At 31.6% G+C, this 17,710-nt stretch overlaps 2 protein-coding genes across 3 annotated transcripts; one reads left to right on the top strand and one right to left on the bottom strand.

Annotated features, from left to right (window-relative positions):
* Nucleotides 1-5,982: 5,982 nt before the first annotated feature.
* LOC114382247 (2-oxoglutarate-dependent dioxygenase DAO-like) lies at nt 5,983-11,757 on the top strand. Of its 2 annotated transcripts, none has more exons than XM_028341529.1 (4): nt 5,983-6,170; nt 8,256-8,698; nt 10,836-11,151; nt 11,262-11,757. In XM_028341529.1, the coding sequence occupies exons 2-4, from the start codon at nt 8,358-8,360 to the stop codon at nt 11,502-11,504; spliced, it is 900 nt and encodes a 299-aa protein (XP_028197330.1). In that variant the 5' UTR covers nt 5,983-6,170; nt 8,256-8,357; the 3' UTR covers nt 11,505-11,757. The 2 variants fall into 2 exon arrangements, with proteins under 2 accessions (XP_028197330.1, XP_028197331.1); XM_028341530.1 differs by lacking the exon at nt 5,983-6,170 and adding an exon at nt 6,177-6,527.
* A 2,276-nt stretch (nt 11,758-14,033) lies between these two features.
* Nucleotides 14,034-16,798, bottom strand: LOC114381871 (probable endo-1,3(4)-beta-glucanase ARB_01444). The gene has a single exon (XM_028341098.1). The coding sequence runs from the start codon at nt 16,510-16,512 to the stop codon at nt 14,260-14,262; it is 2,253 nt and encodes a 750-aa protein (XP_028196899.1). The 5' UTR covers nt 16,513-16,798; the 3' UTR covers nt 14,034-14,259.
* Nucleotides 16,799-17,710: the final 912 nt, after the last annotated feature.

Consider the following 17,710-nt stretch of genomic DNA (forward strand, 5'->3'; position numbering starts at 1 on the left):
CAAAAGATATGGACTATTTTGAATTTTTCATTAAATTAGGGACTAATATACAACAGGGGTACAAAGTCAGAGACTAAATTGTCTATTTACTCGTTTTGTTATCATTAAATGACGTGACATCTTTTAGGAGACACGTCCGCGTGTCATGCCACGCCATCTTTTAGTGTCATGTTGGATAGTCCACGTGACACTAAAATTGACCTCACTAACGGCGTTACTTTAAAATTTAATGAAAGAATTATTTTGCAACACTTATGCAAAGATAGGGACTATTTTGAATTTAATATTAAGTTATGGACTAATATGCAAAACGGGTACAATCTCAGAGACTAAATTGTCTATTCACTCATTTATTAGTATTTATTCAATAATATAGTTGAATATAATATATACTGCCTGGATTGAGTTGGTTTTGGCCTGAATTGGTTTTTTTTTTAATTTACAAGTTTGAGTTCATTTAATAAATAAACAAAATATTAAAAAAAAATATTCATTCTCCCCAAAATTGATGTTGCAAGTACTATACAATATCAGTTATGCCAAAATCGATGTCGTATAGCACAACATCGGTTTTTCTAAAAAACCGTTGTTGTAAGTACTATACAACATTGGTTTTGGTAGAAGTGATGTTTTATGCTTTTTTTTTATTATTTGCTATTACTATACCACATCGATTTTGGGAATAATCGATGTTGTATAGTAAATTTCAACATCAATTTTTATAACCAGTATTAAAAATAACCTACTTTTAATGATGTTTGTTTCAACATTTATTTAAAACTGATGTTGAATGTTCAAAATAACCGATTTGAAAAACATTATTTCTAGTAGTGTGTAGTGTGTATAGGTTATTTCTTTATTAGTACTTTACCCTTTTTTTAGAAATGCATTATTGTTCCTTACATTAAAGTATATTATTTTAGTTTAATTGTGCATGGTTTATTAATGATTGAAGTTTTGCATAACAAATTTAACACCTCATTAACCATCCTAACTTGCTTAGTTGAGGCCTTAACAAATAAGAGGCAATCACATGCAAAAAAGAGGTGAGAAATAGAGGGCCCAATCCTAGAATTTTTACAAGTTGCCAATCACCTGAATCAACTTTTTCCTGGATCAAAATAGCAAGTTTTTCCGTACACAACAAAAACAAATAGAGAGACATAGGATCACCCTAACCCATACCTCTGTGAGGAATAAAACTATCAAGCTAAAGCAGAATTATTCCATTTAAGAGCATAAAAGATAGATGAGGTGCAATTTAGAATCAATTCGATAATCCAATTTTTATTCTTCTTTTATCATTTGTAACTTTTTACATTCCTTTAAAGAACATATAGAAGCAAAAATAAATTCTTGGGGAAGCAATTGAACCCATACAATTCAACATGGATCGATTTCGTAAGTTCTATAAATTGCAAATTATACAAAGCCAAGAAAGTGGATTTAACTATGAGCGAAGTTGAAGTATCCTCCAACCAAATCCAACGATCATTCCCTTGACTTCCCACTTTCATATTTTTGATAATGCAAGAAGATAAATCATTCCGTGCAATAAACGCCTCCATGGTATTAATTTGTTGGAGATAAAATATCATATGGGTCACAAAAAAATATAGCAATTTCACATTAGTCTGTGAAAGTAAGAAAATTCAAAAATATCCTTGAAAGTGTAATCCATTAACCAATTTAGTCCAAAGTTCAAAAGCCAACTTGCATTTAATTTGAATAGAGTATTCAAGTTGACGGTTCAAATAGAGGCATCGGTCTTAGTTCTCCTATTCCTTTTCCAGCACGTCCTCAAAGAATTTCTACTGGAAGAGAATTATTCTACCAGTCATTAATCTTTCTAGCAAAAATGTGTTCAAAATGCACTCTTGTGCTCTAGTTTATTTGTCAACCATGATTTCCTTAATCTTGGGCTTTATATGATTGAAAACTCAACATCAAAGAGTTGTAGGTTTAAAATTCAAATGTCTGGTTCCAACATATTATTAAACTATTAGAAGTTTTGACTGTGTTACATTGTGCAATATTTCTATAGGTAATTTGTTATGCACAAAATCTTGACTCTCTCTTCATCATGTAGGAGATGGTCTTTCAATCTTGAGGGCATAACTTAAAAGTCAAAAGAATCAAGTTAAACATTTGAAAAAAGAAAGTCACTATGGTCTAGAAGTTTGGAGGAGGTAACTTTAGATTATTACTGTACAGTAATGATTATAATATCTTATTCTCGTCTACTGGACATGTTTTATCCTTTCATTACATTCTATCCATGTATAATGCAATAACAAGTACAAAGACTCTAAATTTTTTTATTGATAGAGGTGTGTTCTTTTTGAGCATAACATACATGGAAATTTGAGAAAAGTATAATATAATTCATAATCTAATGGATCACAAGCAATGTATATGAAATTATTATTATTAGCAATTTTATCCTGATATTAATATAATTATTAGCTCTATTATTATTATTATTTCAGAATATATGAAATTGAAATGACATATGACTAGGATAGAAATCTGAGATTGATTGAAAGCAATGTATATGAAGTTTTTAATTTTCTTTTTTTAAAAAAACACATTCTAAGATGGTTCTCTAAAAAATCGTCTTAGAATGTTACATTCTAAGACAATTTTTTGGGAAAACCATTTTAGAATCCTCAATATTTTTAATTTTTTTAAAAAAATCATACATTCTAAGACAATTCTCTGAAAAAATTTCTTAGAATGTCTATCATTTTAAGATGGTTTTTACCTAAGAACCATCTTTAAAATGTTTTATTCTAAGACAGTTTTGAGCTAAAAATCGTGTTAGAAAGATAGCATTTTTTAAGATGATTTTTATGGGTTGGCTACAACGACGGTTAATAACTAATGGCGTAGACAACTTTTAACCGACATAGAATGACTTTATTCTAGCAGTATAGGGGATTCGAAAGTTCCTAAGTTATACTAACTATGGAGAGCAGTTTTCCAGAATAATATTGTTGGAGAGCAGTTTTATATAATTTCATAATTTAACTCACATTCTTGATTATTAACATTTAAATTTTTGTATTTCTTTAAGATAAAAAAAATCTCATGAAACTTTGTTATAACATACTTAGTTGATGTTATGTATTCCACTACTCACTTGGACAAAACATTATACCTATATTACCTAGTTAACTTATAAATGTGAATCATTTGATTTAATTTCAAGAAAATAACTTTAAGGAATGGAGGTAATTGGTGACAGAAATTAAGTGTTTCACGAAAGTTGACAATGACTTTAGGTTTAGGACCATGCGTTATTGTGTCACGTTTGAAACTATCATTGAAATGAGGTTAATACTGATTCATGTTGCCAATGTCATTTGTAGATTTGGATTAATAAATTACTTTAGAACCAAAAAAGAATGAATAAATTGCTAATAGTTTTGAAGTTAGTTATGATTTCTTTGTGTTTGCTATGTGACTAATATAATATAGAACATATGCATTATTGCCTTCATGTACTTTTTATTTTGTGTATAACCTATTTCAATTTTGATGATTGAATGACGTTTCATGCTTGTAATATAATAGGTGACAATGAAAAAAAAGTTAAAAAAAGTCACATTCAAAGACGGTTATCTCACAAAAATTGTCTTAGAATGTGACACATTTTAAGATGGTTTTAGCGAGATAACTGTCTTTAAATGTAACCCCTTCTAAGACGATTTTGCCGCCAAAACCATTTTAGAATTGGCACGAAAATCATCTTTGAATGTAACCCCTTCTAAAACGGGTGGTGAACCATCATCATATATTCTACAATGTTGCCTACGACGACGGTTAATAAGCAACGCTGAATGTGTAAATTAACTAACTTAGAATAACCTTTCTTTAGTAGTGCGACTTTTCCGATTAGAAATCTCTGTCGAAAATCTTGTTGACCACCTTTAATGGGATCTTCCCTTTTAATCAGATTTTTTTACATTTATAAGATTTAAATCTGAGACCTTACTTAAAGAAATTGAATTCGGTACTACTCAGATCAACAATTTGTTAGTATATATTGTTGACTGGATGTCATTTGAGGCCTACATGAATTATTCAAAATTGTAATGGCAAAAAGATATAACTATGAAGAATGAAGGTGATTTTCGGGGGCTTTACATGTGATATATATCGGCCGGTTGACAGGAGTGTGAACACTTCATCATATTTCATTTAACGAGTTATCTTGGATTTAATGAGATGGGATATGTTTAGATAATGGTAATTACATTTTAGGAGATGTAAGTGGATGATTTATAGTTGTTATTGCTCATGTCCTCAATCTTATTGTATGATCGACACTTTTGTATATTGTAAGATTTGGGATCTGAATATTGAGGTTCTGTTTTGAGTATATGAATGATAGATTTTGTAAAGAAAATATTTGATAGACACTTAATATATTATTCAATACTTAAAAAGAGTAAAATAAATTATAAATATAATAAAATTTATAATATGATGATAAAAAGAAAGAAATAAAAAAATAAGAAGTTTTTAGTGAAATATTTAAAATAACGAATAATTTATGTATCATAAATTACTTATTTTGTACCGTGGGAACATGATGGAAGGTTACTTTAGGCTATAATTCTTGTATACTAACACACATCTAGCTTGTGATGTTCTTTATTTATAATTATATATATAAGCAATATAATATGATATTTTGGTATACATATTTTTATGTTTATTTTATCTCTTTAATTACATTCATAAATTATTATTTTATACTTGTAACTACTCTCACAAACCCCTCATTAACCTTTATTATTATTTTTTATTTAAAAAAATGAAAAAAGCAGTTAGACACGAATTGTCTGTTTTTCCTAGTAATAATATTAACAATTTTATGTTTGCAGACAAAAAAGAAACCATGTTTATGTATCTGCGTTTCCCACGTCTAACAATAATTTATACAATATGATTATATGCACCATGTTAATATTATAATATATATATATATATATATATATATATATATATATATAATTATCCGCAACGCCAACGAGTAATATATAATACTAATATTTCTAAATTATTATTTATTTTCACTATGCACCGTGCTAATATATATAGAGACTGACTGATTTTTTTTAATAAAAGGAATGGGATTTATTATTTAATTATCATCCAACTAATTTTTTTTTTCATATTGAACAAACTATTTTGAGGCAGGATTCATCCTGAAATCTTGGGGTTCAGATAAAATAATAATAAAAATGTCCACATATAAATATTTTACAAATATATATATATATATATATATATATATTTTATATTATAAAAAAATAGATTTATAATTTGAGTAAAATAATGAGGAATGTTAGAGATATTTTCTCATATATTTTTTTTTATTATTATATGATATCGGTAGAGAATATTCACCAATTTTGTTAATAATGATCACTCTCCACTCAAAAATTTAATTGGTTATTTTTAGTGAAGTTTTTATTTTAATAATTATTTTTTCATCGATAATTATTAAACTTAAAACTTTACTTAAGAACATCTAACTTAATTTCACACATACGAATGTTTTGTTAATAAACATTTTCCTTTTATTACTTTATACTTGATTGTAATTTATTAAAAATTATTTATTTTAATAAATCTCATTTTTAAATAGGTAATTTTTAATTAATTTCAACCAATCATAATAAATAGTGTCAGCAAAAGAACATGCTAACATTTTTTTTTAATGATACCGATCTATCATAATATTTATTATTCACATGTTACTATCTATCAATTAGTTTACACCTGCAAGAAAATTATTCACACAAATATTTATATATAAAGACACCCCAAAAAAACAAATATACATAATATGTATATATTTCTCCTCTCCGCTTCATGTTTTTCTTCCCACCGAAGATGATATACCTCTCTAGAAAACTATACAACCATCATTTTTAAATATTTTTAAGTTCTCTCAAAGTTTTTTATAAATGTTTTTTTTAATAAAATTAAAGAAACATTATTTCATTGGTTGAAACAGATGAGTGGATTGGGTTAAGAAGCAAAAGAATTCGCTATCGCTGGGACAGTTTTTGTTTGACAGCACAGCACTCGGAAATTTCTGGCGATCTCTGCGTTTTCCCCTATTTTTTCTGAATCTAACAACAAACATTCCTCTGGTGCGCATTTCTCTTCTTCCCTTTCCGATCTATTATGCATGCATGCTATTCCATTCCAATTCCACGCCGTTTCTTGCGTCCCTTTTCACTCTTTTCTCTGCTTATTATTATTACTCCCATTTTCCCCTCCTTCGTTAACCTGCAAAATTACAATGAAAACAGTGCACTGCACCTTAACTAGATTTGGATCTCCCCACCTTTTGAAACCGAATTAATTGTCTTTTCGCCATCGGATACAAATTTATTTATTGTATCAACTGAATTTCGATTCCATGCTATGCTGGTTAGCTCTTCTAGGTTTTTTATCTGAGAAAAAAACAAACATAATATCAACGATTTCAGAGAAGTTTGAGTAAGGTAATTAATCACAGTGGTTGATAACAAACTGAATGGTTGATCTTGTAATCAAACGATTTTGATTACTTGCTTTAGTCTATAGAGTGAAATTGTTCACTTTAGAGGAGTTGGATCCAAATTTGACTGTGTAAAATTTGTGATTCTGTATTTGGATGATCCCTGCTTTCCTTTAATTTCATTTTTAAGTTTACTGTCTTATGAAGTACTGACACCGACATGGACACCGGACACTACACATATATATCTATATATATATATATAGACACGTGAACACCTATAATGTCCAAAATATAGAACGTAGTACGGGTGTAGTACGGGTGTTGTGTCGGTGTCGGACACGGACGCTAGTCGAATACCGGACACGACAAAGGAATGGAGTGTTCGTGTTTCATAGATACTGTCCCTTCTCACTATTTATTTGCAAGATCTTCGATTGCAACCGGATTTAAAACTTGGCACGTGTGAAACTGATCTGAAACCTCAATATTAATGGTTGCAGTCTTGCAAACACAGTTTGAAACTGTTTTCGACTTTGCAAATCAAGCTAATTGTGATGGACAATGTTCTTATCCCATATCCCAAATCAAAGCATTTTGATATGCCGTTTTGGTGTCGGTGGCTTCCTCCGTAGTTTCGGATTTTGGCCAGTTGTTCTGTTTTGTGTTAATTTCAATATTCTTCTGTTTTCGTAAATCATAATTTTGTAACCTCTTTACTTGCTTATTATTATATTTATACTTTACAAGCTACCAAAATTTGTGTCTTCTTCAACCTCTCTGTTCTCTAGTATGATTGTGATTGTACCATGTGATCGAAATTTCCTTTCCTGTTCAATTCTTCATTTACCTTCTTTTTATTTAATCTGGATGTAAATTAAATGTATAGTGTTTATTTAAAATTTTATCTTATTCTTATCTCACCTTATCACAATAATAAAATAATTTGGTGAAAGATTTCATCACAATTTAATGACTTTATAGTATTATTTAAATAATAATGTGCAAAAGCTTTCTGTTAATATCTATTTAAGATAGATTGGACATGCAAATTCAAACTTTTGAAATTTATACTAGTTTTCATTTTTTATTTTTTAAATATCCTCCTTTAAATATAATTCTATTCGAAATAGATCTTTTAACAATAATTCGAATATTATTAAGTCACCATGTTATGACGGTAGGTTTAATTTAACTATTTAAATAAATTCACAATTGGCATTTCCCAATCGTGGTGGTAGGATCAATTGTGGCCAAAACAGCATATCAAAATCTTATCCCATATCCGATAATTTTGGTACATAATTGTGTCCATGATATTTTTCTTACGTCCTATATAATTTTGAAAACAAATGATCGATTTGTGTAGCAATGATAAGCGCTCTTCGCGGGACCATGTTAAAAATTGGTGAACTTATATAATTTTAAATTAACCCATACATTCATTTTAAACGAATACAGAATTTCACGCGTTGAGTATGTACTTTTTATTTTTGCCTTTTAAATTTCCAAATCAGGGTGGTTTCTCTAGTGTCAAACAATAAGACATGGACAGTTATTTTTTACTTTCCAAATTCAGAAATATATTTTCCATGGAAACTATTTTGATGTTAAAATCAATAATTTACATATCATTGTTATCATCACACTGTTTGTTAACTCTCCCTTTTTACTGTCCCTTCTTTTTTGTCTTTGTTTCTTCACTTCCTTCGAATTGTTTTTTTCTGACAAGGCAACAATCATCACTATTAATAAGAGTTCCTTCCTTCACTCTCACCCAAGCCAAAGAAAGGAACAAGAACAAGACCAACAAAGTAACGTGAAAGAGAAAGAGATGGAGGCGATTGTTCCAGTGGTGGATTTCCAGAGGCTTTCAGAGGAAGAGGAGCGCAAGAAGCTGAGAAAAACATGTGAGAAACCAGGGTGTTTCAGAATCATCAACCACTCAATTCCACTAACACTCATGGCTGACATGAAGTCAGTGGTTAAATACTTGCATGACCTTCCCACGGAAATCAAAATGCGCAACAAACCCTCCTCCGTCCCTGAGAGTGGCTATAGGGCGGCATCGCCAACAAGTCCTCTATACGAGGGCATGGGAATATATGACATGCATGCATCACCACAAGCATTTGAAGATTTCTGCTCCAACTTGAATGTGTCACCCCGTCACAGGTTCTTTATTTTACTCTCTCACTCAATCCTTCTTTATTTGGCTCCAACAATATAGAATTTATTTTTGTGTGCTTTTATTGAAAATTGCTACCTACTCTATCCAGTCTCAAATATAAGAAAAAATGATTTATTCTAACTATAAAAGTTAGTTAATCGTATAAATCTTAATTAAAAATTTATTCTTTTTCAACTTATATCCTTTACGGGAACTCGGTATTAAGAATAAAAAGGAGTATTTAAATTAAAATCTTAATTAAATGAAGGTTATTTTAAAGACAATAACATTAAATAAGATAAAATTAGTTGAAATTGTTTTATATTTGAGATTAAATGAGGTAAAGTTAGTTGATTTTTTTTATTATATTTGAGACCAAGATTTTTTTTATATTTAAGATCAGAGTAGTACTTGTATCGGCACGGGGCAAATAGGTAACTTTGTTCCTTGCTTATCTTCTTTGAATGATCTTTCTTCTTCTCTAAATGATACTTGGTCAGCCAAAGAGTGGAATACCTATAAAAGATGTTTCAATGTTTAAGTAAGATCTCGATTAAGAGTAATAAAAGAGGACAATAAATGAGAATCAACAGTGTTTTATCTCAATATTCACGTAACTATATTTATACATATTTTAGTGGACCTTCTACCTATGGCTCTTTCCCAAGATTGCCTCTTTAGAAAATGTATATGTAATTGTCATTAGGGAATTGATCTCATCCCTAATGATACATTCTCAAATAACATGGGTAACCTATCTTTATATATATATAGATCATCATAGGTTGGATGAGACATGTTTGGTATTTAATTGGACTGAGTACTTAGTAAAGGGGTATTAGGTATTTGGATAGGCCAAGTATCCAACACTATAGGGGGTATGAGGTATTAGGTTAGGCCGAATACCTATCTGGTATAGTACAAAAAAGATTTATAACCACATGTTTAGATTGGATAATGTTGGAGGCAAAGAAAATTGGACAAAGTATGATTTATTGATTTTTGCCTGTTTGCTTGGTAGAAAAAAGAGGGGTGTGGATTCAGTGACTTTGTGGAGGAAAAATCACTCATTTTACATAATCAGATTAATTTGGTGGTTCTGATTTTATCACTTGTTTTAATAGATCTTTTTTACTTATATTATTAATTTAATGCTTATATTTTTATATACTTTAAAATCATAAACAATATTATTAAGCGTGTAGATTAACTATTAAAATAGGATTATCTCTAATAAAAGATATTGATGATGTGCATAAAAAAATTGAAAAAAAAATGTTGTAGTTCTTAAACTGTAAAAATTTTCATTCTCGGTAAAAGATTTCTTACAAATAAATAATTGTCAGAAATTTTTAGACAATTTGAATAATACTATAGACGACTTGTTAAACTAAAATAACTCTGGATTAATTAATTTACGCGCTCATCGCTAAGTAGTATTTTTTATAATTTTAAAGTATAATAAATATACAAACCAAGTCAATCATTAAATTAAAAGTATTTTTAAAATAAATGCATGGTAAAATCTAGACCATAAAAATTAATCTAATGGCTTAAATGGGAGGAAAGTGAAGGTGATTTTCCCGCTTTAAAGTCACTGAATTTGATTACAAAAATGAGAGGTAGGGGTTACGAAATTTCGTGGATACTACCATTAGGGAAATCTGTCCAATTTGCCTTGAGCGGGAGATGATTTGTTGGTGCAAATGTATTTCTCTTTTAATTTCTTAAAATTAAATATTTATATATATAAAGAATAACAATTCAAAACGGATTCAAAGTTGGCCTAGTTGACCTAGTTGTAAGAGTTAGAGTAATTAATATAAGGTATTAGATTTGAAGCTCATTGTTGTCATTATACAATAATAAATCATTGTTGCTATTATATAATAAATAATTGTGTCGTGAAAAAAAAGGATGAAGTAAATATATATTTTTAATTAGTATATATAATATTTTCATTAATTTTTTTCACTCTCTTTATGATCATCTAATAAATTAGTCAAGAAAAAATTATATACTTTATTTCTCCTCTATTTTTATCATTCTTCAATTCTTTCTATTTGGCTTTAAATTCAGATATAGAATGAGCTTGATATCCTATCTTTAACATTCATTAAGTTGGACTTTTTTTCTTCATAGGCAAATAATAAAGGAATATGGTCAAGCAATTCATGACTTGGCATCAAATGTATCCCAAAAAATGGCTGAGTCTTTGGGTATAGTCGATAATGATTTCAAGGACTGGCCATTCATTTTGAGGACTATTAAATTTAGTTTTACCCCAGATGTTATAGGCTCCATGGCAGCACAATTGCACTCAGATACAGGATTTATCACTCTACTTCAAGATGATGAACATGTTAGTGGTCTTGAGATGATAGATGATTTTGGCACATTTAAGGCAGTTCCTCCCATACCAGGGGCCTTCCTTTGCATTGTTGGAGATGTTGGACATGTAAGCATAGATTACCAAAATACTTTTATGTATTTGAATCACATTAGCTAAACCTTATTTTAATTTTGAACATCATGTATGCACTTGAAAATAAATATATCTTTGTACAGGTTTGGAGCAATGGAAATTTTTGGAATGCTAGACATCGTGTAATATGCAAGGAAACGGGTACTGGTTATTCATTTGGTGCATATATGTTATCACCAAGGGATGGTAATGTTGAGGCGCCTAAAAAATTGGTGGAAGTTGACCATGTACAACGCTATCGACCATTTAAGTACGAAGATTTGAGGGATTTCAAAATCACCACAGGAAAGAGAGTTGAAGTCCTTGATCAATATCGCATTTTTTAGTCATTTTATGCATCGAAATACATCGCCAATAGAACTTTATTTGAAAAATAAGCTGGCGAAAAAATAAATGTTGCATCCATTCTAAATAATTTAGATAGTTTGGTGTCTTTGTTCGCTCATGAATCCTAATTCGTTGTGTTTTAATTTGGATCATGTTATTGCATTTAGTTCTACTTTACTTGAGTTGTGTTACTATTGATATGCTAGCTGTAGACCAAGAAAAGTCTATATATGCAGCAGGTTATGTGATGAATTTGAGTGTGATCATTAAAGCCGCCATGGTTGATATCTTGAAACAAAATATTTAATAAGAGTCCTTAGATTTATTATTCACCAAAAAAAAGTTCTTAGATTTATTCAAAGCACTCTTAAGTAATATTGTTAGGGAACATATGATGAGAGGAACGATAAAAAATAATATCAATTGAAATAGAGACATGCATTATAAGAAAACTATATAACTAACAAGCAAGTATGGTTTTCTTCATAGCCAACCCAACACTAACAAGGACGTGGTTGTAACATCTGCTTTGGACTTTTTCTTCACTTAACCTCAACTAACCATGAGACAATGAAAACATGAGTGTCAAGAACAAAATATAGAGAGTACTTTAAGGTGTTACAATGAAGAAGAAAGAGTTGAGAACAAGAGGAAATGCAAAGGAATCAAGAAGTTGACATCTAGAAGCTAGGGTTCACCACCTACCCTTCTCCCTTTTCCTCTTCTCTACAATACTTAGAAACTTTGCAAATGATTGAAAAGAAGTGTGTGTGTGTGTTAATACACTCATACGCGGGTGAATATAGACACGAAATGAGTGAGCTTTTGTGACGAAAATAATCTTAGGTTTAAGGCTTAAGAAATATGATTTGATGAGTGTAGAAAAATATGTAGAAACTTAATCAAGAAGTAGTTTATAAAATTTGAATTTGTTGCATCTCCCTAGGTGAATATGATTTGATGAGTGTATGGTTTAAGTAAAAATCATTGTAAAGTGTAGGATTAAGGTGTAATTTAGAAAATACATCTAATTTGGCTAGTTTAGTTCATTTGGAACGGATTTAGTTTGAATGAGAAAGTTTCATGGGGTCCACTTTGTCTATGGAAAATAAGAAGTTATCATGTGTACTGGTAGAGAATACACAGAGAAATCTCAACATGATTTGTTAGAAATCTCAAATTTACTTTATTTCTTGACCAAAGGAAATTATGTGACTTGAAACAAATCTTAGAATGAATATAAGCCTTCTTTTGTGTCTTTGTGGATGGTGAGAAAGTTCGAATTAAGTGTTAGAGAATTTGTTCTAGTTATATTGCAGTCTGGGTTTCAAACTTGGTCAGATAACTCATTTTGATACTTCATTTTGAGCATCTCTTAATAGAATTATAATTAAATTTTATTGTTATTAAATTTTCCAATTTTAGCTTTATTTATCAACTATTTTGTAGTGTACCTTTGCATTGTTGGTAGCCAGATAGGTTAAATTTCTACATAAATCTTTATAGAATTATGTAAGGGATTTTTTGTCTCACTACTAGAAAAATGAGATTTTACAACGTCGAATTAAATACGGTACAAAATCATCATTATAAAAACATATGGTGGCAAACTTTTAAATAATTGTAAATATTTTAAGATGGTTTTCACAAACCTTGTTGAATGTTAATTTCAACATCTGTTTCGCCCAAAACCATCTTTGAAGGCCATATTTCAAAGTTAATTTCAACGATGGTTAAAAACCGTTGTTGCAACACTTCCAGAACCATTGTTAAAATGTTTTTTTTAGTAATGTGTGATCAAGTGAAACCAAGTTTCAAAATAATATTAGGACTTGCGTCCAAGTTATCTCCTCAAGGATTAGAGATTATCCGGGAAATTCCAATTAAAAGACTAATTAAGATTTGTAGAAGTTTTTGGTAAGGTTTGTAATTGAATACCAAACGAACAACATAAGAATAAATGGAATTAAGTAAAAGAGAATAATAGTAAAATGATCATAGAGTTGAGGAATGGATGGTTTGAAGAACCAAGGTTGGACTTGCTTTCCCCCTTTTTAATGCAATAATCTTAATTCTGGCTAGAAAGAAATTAGGAAAATGGAAATGAAAATCAGGTTAGAGAAAGTGAAATTGAAAATAGAGTAAGAATGTGAGTGTGAGAAGGTGTGATGAACCAGTGACGTGGTCTCCAACGAAGTTGTTGGCGACATCTTCTTTGTCGGAGATGAGTTGTTCAGGGTGGAAGAGTTGTTCAATTGCGCATCAAACTTCATTGATGATGGTGGGCTCGAGATCTACATTGAAATATGCAATACTATTTGTGGTCTACCAAATGAAGACCCATACGCACACCTGGCCACTTACATTGAAATATGCAATACTATTTGATTGGTTGGTGTGCCTGAAGATGCAATTCGATTGAGCTTATTTTCATTCTCATTATCTAGAGAAGCTAAGAGGTGGCTTCATTCGTTTAAAGACAACAGTCTTAAGACTTTGGATGAAGTGGTTATATAACTCTTCAAAACACATCTTTATATTGTATATAAGATTAATATGTTGCATACTAAACACACTAACAAATATCTCCTTTAACACTATCTTTACAATGATACTAATTATAAATTTATCCACTGATTAATAAGCTACATACTTATCACACTAACATATAGGTGCCGGGGCAAGATTTTAGCATTAGCCTGCCATATATTTTCACCTTCTTAACATCTTGAGATAGTTTATAGTTAACAATGTTTAGTGGCAGTAATGGCCAAACCAACATTGTTTTCCATGAACAAGTTCCTCCTCCACATCACCCCTGGTGTGAATCCACCACAACAGATTAGTCATTGAGTTCCCATCATCAAAAACTTTCAAGCTTCTTACCTTTTGCAATGCACTTTCTTTATCATAAGTTCCTTCCATGGCATAGATAAACCCCTTCCACCCTTCTCCAACACCTTTCCTATTCAAATTGGGCAATGTCCACTCCACAAGCTCCTTTACATAACCAACATCTGAGAACAACGCCTCAGTAATAGGAGACAATGGTAAAACATGAATACCAAGCCTACACTCTCTCCACTGAGCAGGAGCAAACCATAGTCCACTATCTCTCTTGTTAGCCCAAAGAACACTTACAACCTTGTTCTCTTTGGTAAAATCTTCCTCATACAATTTATGTCCCTCTCTCACATGCCACCACATTTGAGCTGCATGAATTTCCAATGCTGCAAGTGTTGATCCAGTGGCAATAAGTTGAGTGTCACCATATGCCAAACCCATCAATGCTGCAGAATAATATGCATTCACAGCTTCACTAGTACTCTCCTGATTTCTTCCATCTGCAAATTCAGTTAACCCTCCGGCCCAAGAGTGCAATTTATAGAGATCAAAACACCTCAAACGCGTGTAGTTAGAGTTTGATCTTCTTCCCAAATTCATGAAATCTGCCACAAGCGAATAGGCTTCAGGCTTGTACTTCCTTCCCCAAGCTGGATCAATCTTTGCAAGCACTGCAATTCCATAAAGGAAGTACCCCAAATTGTAATGATGATCATTATAAACACCAAACCCAAAATCTGCACCTGAATCTTTAGACCCATGTTTAGTAACAATTCCACCCCATTTCCCATCATAGAGAAAACCATTTCCACTAAAAGTTCCGTCCAACCATGGCTCAATAGACTCCTTCAAGAACTTTTTAATCTCTGTCATGGCATCAAGAAAAGCCACCTCCTCAGCTATTAATGCCAACCTAGCTGCCCTTGCTATAATCTTCCCATAAAAATAACACGATGTTGTAGTTACTCCCAAGGGATTCAAACCATCCACATCTTCAGAAAGCGCTGAAAAAATCTCCTCATGGAATTCATCTTTGATACCTCTTGTGGAATGCCAAGTAACCGAAACCGGATCAGCTTTCAATAGCCATGAGTCTCCAACAACACCAACAAGCTCCCCATCAATGCTTCTATATTTTAAATCATGTAGCACAGTCACACCATAATCACTATCATTCAAAAGCTGAAGGTGAAGAGGGTGAGCTAGCATTAACAACTCCCCCCACCCTTTCTTTTCCCATTTATACTCCACACAGAATGGCTTTGTGAATTCTGCATCTCCAGACACAGGATAACAGGAGCTGAACCTATTGAGGATTACCTCATACTTTGGGTCAGAGTCAGGCAACACTGCTATCCTAATTATGCCAGAAAAGTCAGCAAAATTAATCTCAGAAAGGTTGTGGTTTAAACTGATAGGGGAGGAAGTGTGAATGAGCCATGTTTGGCCATTGTTGAGCTGCAAGGTGTGTTTGGTGAGGGATTTATTGGATGAGAGTGAAAGAATGGAATGCGTGGTGGTGATGAAAAGTGGTGTGGGACAAGTCACTGATCCTGTAACAAAAGGGCATCCCCTAACAAGAAAGAACCTGAGGTTTGAAGAGGGAATATCCAAAGTGACACTGAGATCACTGAAGGAAGAGATCACATGCTTTGTGTTTGAGCCTGGGGTGGTTTTGCACTCAGAGGAAGCGATAGTGATATCAGGGTTGAAAACCTGCGTTATGAAAGAAGAGTTGAAGGTGATAGAAGGGTAAGAGAGGGAAAGGAAGGAATTTGAGGATTTGATGAGGTAAGGGTGAATGTACTCAGGTGAGTCTCCATTTTGGAGAACATAGTTTTGGAAGAAAGAGTTTGTAGGGAGTGGAGAAGAGAGAAGGTTTGGAGAAAAGAAAGTAGAAGGATCAGGGAGAACTATGGAGTGAGTTTGAGGGAAGAGAAAAGGAGCACTTGGTTGCTTGGGAAGAGGAGGAGGTGATGGCGGTGGTGGTGGCGGCGGTGGTGGTGGCGGTGGTGGTGGTGGAGATGTAGATGGAGGAAGTGGTGGAGGAGGAGGTGAAGGCGGACATTGAGGTGGAGGTGGAGATGATGGTCGTGGTCGATGTCGATTTCTGAAGGGTCTTTTAATTTCTCTTTCAATCTTTTTTCCAAGTTTCTTAAACATGGTGAGTTTGGATTTAGATTTGGATGTGGATGTAATGGACGTTAAGTTAGTTGGATGGAAATAGAAAGGGTTGGAGTTACTGTGCTTTATATAACAGAGAAAACTGAAGCTGAAAAGAAAAGTAAGGAATTTGAAAATGTTTGAAGAAAGGAATTGTTAAAAGAAAATGAAGGGATGTTATGAGTGTACATTATGCTATAGAAACAGAAAAATGTCAAGAAGAAGAAATGATGCCTTTCGTTGGCTTGGGTGGGGAAAAAGGGGTAAGGATCACTGCAAGCTACTTTAAGGTTTCATTGTTGAATGTGCAAGGAAGAGATGGCATGACGAGGTTGTTTGGCATTTGATATTGTACCTTGCATCTTTTCCGTAACTTGTTCAAACAATAATTTATTCCCCTATAGAAAAGTCATTCTTATTAAATTTTATGTACAAGTTAATTTTAGCATCTTAATGGAGTTGTTTCACTCCCTTTTGGTAGGTCCTACAATGTGACATAAAATTAAGAATTTCATCAAATTTTCTCTAATGGTGCATGCAAAAATTTCAGAACTTAAAAATGAGTCCTATAATTATTTCAAAATTCTTAAGAAATGTTGATACAATTTTGTTTTTGAAACGTGAGTTTGAGAGATATATTTTCCTATACAATAAAGTTATTCATCTTCTATGTTCCCAAGAGATAAATTGGTTTCACAGTTGTTTTTTCTTCATCATCCTACAATGTCATTCCCGACTAAGAAGAGTTATTAAATCAAAAAACAAAAAGTTTCATCACTTTTCTATAACATTTTTTTTTTCTTTTAACATCTTTCCGTCAGATCGATTATCTTATTCCACAATGTTTCTCTTCTATTGCACAAAACATTGTATAAAAAGTTGTACCGATACGATTATTTCAAATTTTGCAATAAACTGATAATGAGCTCAATAAACTTCAGACTAAAATTGGATAGTTAAGGGAACAACGGTTAGTCAATTAAAGGAAGAATGCTAGAAGAATAATTAAAGGAACACGGATTAGATAAGACTAAAAACTTAAAACGGATAATCTGATTAAAATCTCTTCAAACTCAAACCTCTATTGACCAAGATATCTATATATTGTTAATCACCTAATTACTAAAATTTGGGCAGAAAATTTTGCTATTTGCAAACTAAAGTTTTTTTAAGTATAGATCAGAAATATTATGAAAAA

The sequence above is a fragment of the Glycine soja genome, chromosome 13, assembly GCF_004193775.1.
Source record: "Glycine soja cultivar W05 chromosome 13, ASM419377v2, whole genome shotgun sequence".
NCBI lineage: Eukaryota > Viridiplantae > Streptophyta > Magnoliopsida > Fabales > Fabaceae > Glycine > Glycine soja.

Excerpts from the sequence above, each read along its gene's own strand:
- LOC114381871 (XM_028341098.1), bottom strand. The coding sequence starts at position 16,512 with ATGTTTAAGAAACTTGGAAAAAAGATTGAAAGAGAAATTAAAAGACCC.
- LOC114382247 (XM_028341529.1), top strand. The coding sequence starts at position 8,358 with ATGGAGGCGATTGTTCCAGTGGTGGATTTCCAGAGGCTTTCAGAGGAA. Across the intron at positions 8,699-10,835 it reads AATGTGTCACCCCGTCACAG|GCAAATAATAAAGGAATATG; the intron begins GTTCTTTATTTT and ends TTTTCTTCATAG. Across the intron at positions 11,152-11,261 it reads TTGTTGGAGATGTTGGACAT|GTTTGGAGCAATGGAAATTT; the intron begins GTAAGCATAGAT and ends ATCTTTGTACAG.